The sequence below is a fragment of the Gekko japonicus genome, unplaced genomic scaffold, assembly GCF_001447785.1.
Source record: "Gekko japonicus isolate JY-2015 unplaced genomic scaffold, Gekko_japonicus_V1.1 scaffold1436, whole genome shotgun sequence".
Lineage (NCBI taxonomy): Eukaryota > Metazoa > Chordata > Lepidosauria > Squamata > Gekkonidae > Gekko > Gekko japonicus.
The window spans coordinates 277,285-281,539 of record NW_015171546.1 but is presented as its reverse complement, the minus strand read 5'-3'; the positions used below and the strand labels follow the sequence as shown (position 1 = coordinate 281,539).

Below are 4,255 nucleotides of genomic sequence, written 5' to 3'. Positions count from 1 at the left end.
GTCGTGGTTAAGTGTGCGGACTCTAATCTGGGAGAACTGGGTTTGATTCCCCACTCCTCCACTTACACCTGCTGATGTGACCTTGGGTCAGCCACAAGCTCTGGCACAGCTGTCCTTGAAAAAGAGCAGTTTGTGTCAGAGTTCTCTCAGCCCCACCCACCTCACAGGGTGTCTGTTGTGGGGAGGGGAAGGGAAAAGGAGTTTGTAAGCCGCTCTGAGACTCCAAGTGAAGGGCGGGGTATAAATCCAATCTCTTCTTCTTCTCTTCTCACAGAGGAGGGAGAGCTTGTACCTGAATAAAACTTGGTCTTAAAGGTGCCACTGGACTGTTTTGGACCGGGGGGGTGGACTCTGCAGCGTACCTGGCTGCTTCTTGCTCTGACTGGGGGCTGCTGGGAGCAGGGGGTGTGGCTTGTTGCATGTGCCCGCCCCCTGGGCTCTTTACTGCCGGAGCTCCGCTCCTGTGCGCTCCTGCAGGGAATGACCCCTGCTCCCCGCTACTACTTTCCAACAGAAAGTCTCACTGCAGCCAGCAGAAACTAGAGTTGAGTGAGGGGGGATTAATACGTCCATGCTTCAATCTGTGCTAGCCACGTGGATCACGATGCGGAATACGGTGGTGGTGGAGAGAAAGTGACGCCAAAGTCGCAGCCGATTTATGGCGAACCCCGTAGGGATTTCAAGGCGAGGGGTGCTCAGAGGCGGTCTTTGGCCCTGCCTGCCATTGCATCACATGACCCTGGGATTGTGCCACAGCCTTGAGCCGGTTTGATGCCCATTTAAAAAAATCTCACAGATCCCTCTGAAGGATTCTGGGAATTGCAGTCCTGAGTTGCGGAGACTCTTCTGTGAGAGCCGCCTGGTGCCCTCTTGCCCAGGACTACAACTCCCAGGGTTCCCTGCAAAACCAGAATGACAAACCAATCCCGTGCAGTTATGCCTGACTTATTAGGAAGGGTCCAGAGGGGGAGGAGCATGATCGAGAGGGTGGGAAACGGCATTGTGTGTGTGTGTGGGGTTGTAGGTCAGTTAACGGGGAACTTTAAATTTCGGCAGCACGTAATTTCTGGACCGCGAGGGAGCACGGCCTGTTGCGCCTTGCCGTCTCCTCCCCCCGTCTTCCAGCTTATCCGTCCATCTGTCCGTCCCAGACTGTCTGTCTTTCACTTTCTCCCGGTAGTGCTAAGCAAAGGGCAGGCCGTGACCGGGCAGTACCGCTTTCTGGCCAGGAACGGAGGCTACCTGTGGACTCAGACGCAAGCCACCGTCATCTCCAGCAGCAAGAACTCCCAGCCTGAGAGCATCGTCTGTGTCCACTTCATCCTGAGGTCAGATTTTGGGAGGGCACGGTGCGGTACCTTTTGACCATGGTGGAAAGAGCGGCGTCTAGGGCAGGATTCCCCAACACAGTGCCCGTGGGCGCCATGTTGTCTACCAATACTTTCCTTGCTGCCTGCCGAGCTTTTCAGAATGCGGGTGGGGACATTGTAAGGCAGCCTTGTTATTGGCTGCCCTTATTCAAAGGAAAGGGTTTTCCGCTGGACAATTGGTAAGCTAGGCCCATGAGAACATAAGAGTACCCAATGCTGGACCAGGCCCATAGCCAGAATGTTGTGGCTTGTGGGGCAAATTTCTTCCTGGTGGGGCTGAAGTTCTCAGTGCAGAAAGAAGAGCCATTTAGCCAATAGAAAACTACGACCAGGACAGATCTCTCAATTGCAAGTTGTCGACCACTTTAGATGACAGTTCTCAGCTCCTGCAGGTTCATCACTTCCACCAGTCTAAGCAACAATTCTGAGAACAAGCCGGCGGGTCTGTAGTCAAGAAAGCTAACACTTAGGCAGAAAAACTCCCTTAAAGGAGACCAGTTTCTTGACACAGAGCTAGACAGGATCCTAGAGGTCACCCACTCCAACCCCCTTGCTCAGTGCGGGAATTAGTTATCTGCAGCACCCCATTTTGTTTAAAAGAGCATATGCCTTTAAAAATGTTTTTAAATTACTGAAAAAAGCATTTACAGGAGAAATTCTTGTGGAGCTGTGCCTTTACGAAAGGGGGCGGAGCCACTAAAAGCCCCACTGTAGCTACGGGCCTGTGCTGGATCAGACCATTGAATCCCGCACCCCATTTCCAGCAGTGGCAGGTCAGATGCAAATCCCTCTCTGGCATGAAACTTGCTGGGTGACCTTGGGCCACACACATGCGCCCCCCCAACCTTCTTCATAGGTTTACTGTGAAGATTAGTAGGGTGAATGGGGAACCATACACCTTTGTGAACTTTGAGAGCCAGTTTGGTGTAGTGGTTAGCAGCGTCAACTCTAATCTGGGAGAACTGGGTTTGATTCCCCACTCCTCCACGTGCAGCTGCTGGTGTGACCTTGGGTCAGTCACAAGTTCTCTCGGAGCTGTTCTCTCAAGAGCAGTCCTCGAAAGAGCTCTCTCAGTCTGGGAAAACCAGGTTTGATTCCCCACTCCTCCACGTGCAGCTGCTGGTGTGACCTTGGGTCCGTCACAAGTTCTCTCGGAGCTGTTCTCTCAAGAGCAGTCCTCGAAAGAGCTCTCTCAGCCCCACTTACCTCACAGGGCATCTGTTGTGGGAAGGGGAGGGGGAAAGGAGACTGTAAGCCTCTCTGAGACTCCTTCAGGTAGTGAAGGGTGGGGTATAAATCCAGTCTCTTCTTCTTCTCCTTGGAGAAAGGATGTAATCAGAAAGGCAATAGATAGATCATGGAGGGCAGTGAAAAGCCAGTCCTGGTTTGGGGGACTGTTGTCACAGTGGATGTGGGAGTTGAACGGAAGAAGAAGAAGAGACTGGATTGATACCCCACCCTTCACTTGAAGGAAGGCTTACAATCTCTTTTCCCTTCCTCTCCCCACAACAGACACCCTGTGAGGTAGGTGGGGCTGAGAGATCTCTCTCTCAAGGACTGCTCTTGAGAGAACAGCTCCGAGAGAACTTGCGACTGACCCAATGTAACACCAGCAGCTGCATGTGGCGGAATGGGGAATCAAACCTGGTTTCCCCAGACTAGAGTCCATGCTCCAGACCACTACACCAAACTGATGTGGTGGGGGTGGGGTGGGGGACCCAAGCAAGCGTTTTGCTTTCTTTCTTTGACAGAGGCCTCGGCGACCCACTGCTGGTTAAAGAGCCAGGTTCAAGTCCGGGAGCACATTAGAGACCGGCAAGATTTCCCAGAGCAGAAGCATTAGAGAGTCAAATCTCCTACTGCTGGTTAGAGAGCCAGGTTCAAGTCCGGGAGCACATTAGAGACCAGCAAGATTTCCCAGAGCGGAAGCATTTGAGAGTCAAATCTCCTTTCATATCTGATGAAGGGAGCTTTGACTTCCGAAGGCCCCCTACCCCAAAAACTCCATTGGACTCTAAGGTCCTCCTGGATTTGGATCTCAGTCTTCCGCGGCAGACCACTGGCAGCTCAAACAGCTGTTTGCTCCTCGGTCCACTTTCGGCAGGAACCCGTTTTCTTTGCCTCTACGGCCACCTGAGCTAAACCCCTCCCATCCTGAGCCAGACCCTACCCAATCAGGGTGGTGTTGCGCAGCCGGGACAGTAGCCCCCTAACAGCCGTGTTGGCCTTCTACAGCCAGGTGGAGGAGGTGGGCTTGGTGCTTTCCCTGGAGCAGACTGACCGGCAAGGGGAACACCGCCGCCTGCCCCCGCCGTCCCTCGAAGGACTGGACTCCGACGGGAGCCTGGAGGAGCTGGACGCCAACGGCGGAGATACCATTATCAACCTCAGCTTCGGTACGGATAGAGATGTAAAATTTCTGGAAATTTTGAAGCGCGGGAAAAAACCCATTTTTCCCCCCGGTTTTTTCCGAGGGGAAACGGAAATTTTCGGGAAAATGGAAAAAAACGCTACATTAGCACTTCTTTTTTCTTTTCCAGACTGAAAGTCCTTCTGTTACTTTAGGAACATAAAATATGACTATGGACGTTTTTACTTGGCATGAAATTATCACAACTAGCCTATTAAAAATATAGTGTATCCAAACAGTTATTACAAACAGAATACCCACCCACATGCAAAAACAAAACTGAACCCTTTTTCTTTTCTCGTGACTATAGCACCTCCTAAAGGAAGAAATGCATCTTGTTCTTGCATTGGAGAGTTCAGTTGGTAACCTAGGACTTGCTTGTCCTCAGTGCACAGAAATTAGATCAATCCGATACCATACATATTTTTTAGAAATGATTTGGAAAATATTTGAACACCTTGTCTTAAAATATTTT

General features: G+C 51.4%; 1 protein-coding gene across 1 annotated transcript in view; it reads left to right on the top strand.

Moving 5' to 3' along the window:
* Positions 1-4,255, top strand: part of HIF3A (hypoxia inducible factor 3, alpha subunit) — a 37,994-nt gene that overhangs the window by 23,145 nt on the left and 10,594 nt on the right. The window contains exons 8-9 of the mRNA XM_015419679.1: positions 1,181-1,328; positions 3,606-3,766. Coding sequence (XP_015275165.1) covers positions 1,181-1,328; positions 3,606-3,766 — 309 coding nt within the window. The remainder of the gene's footprint in view (positions 1-1,180; positions 1,329-3,605; positions 3,767-4,255) is intronic.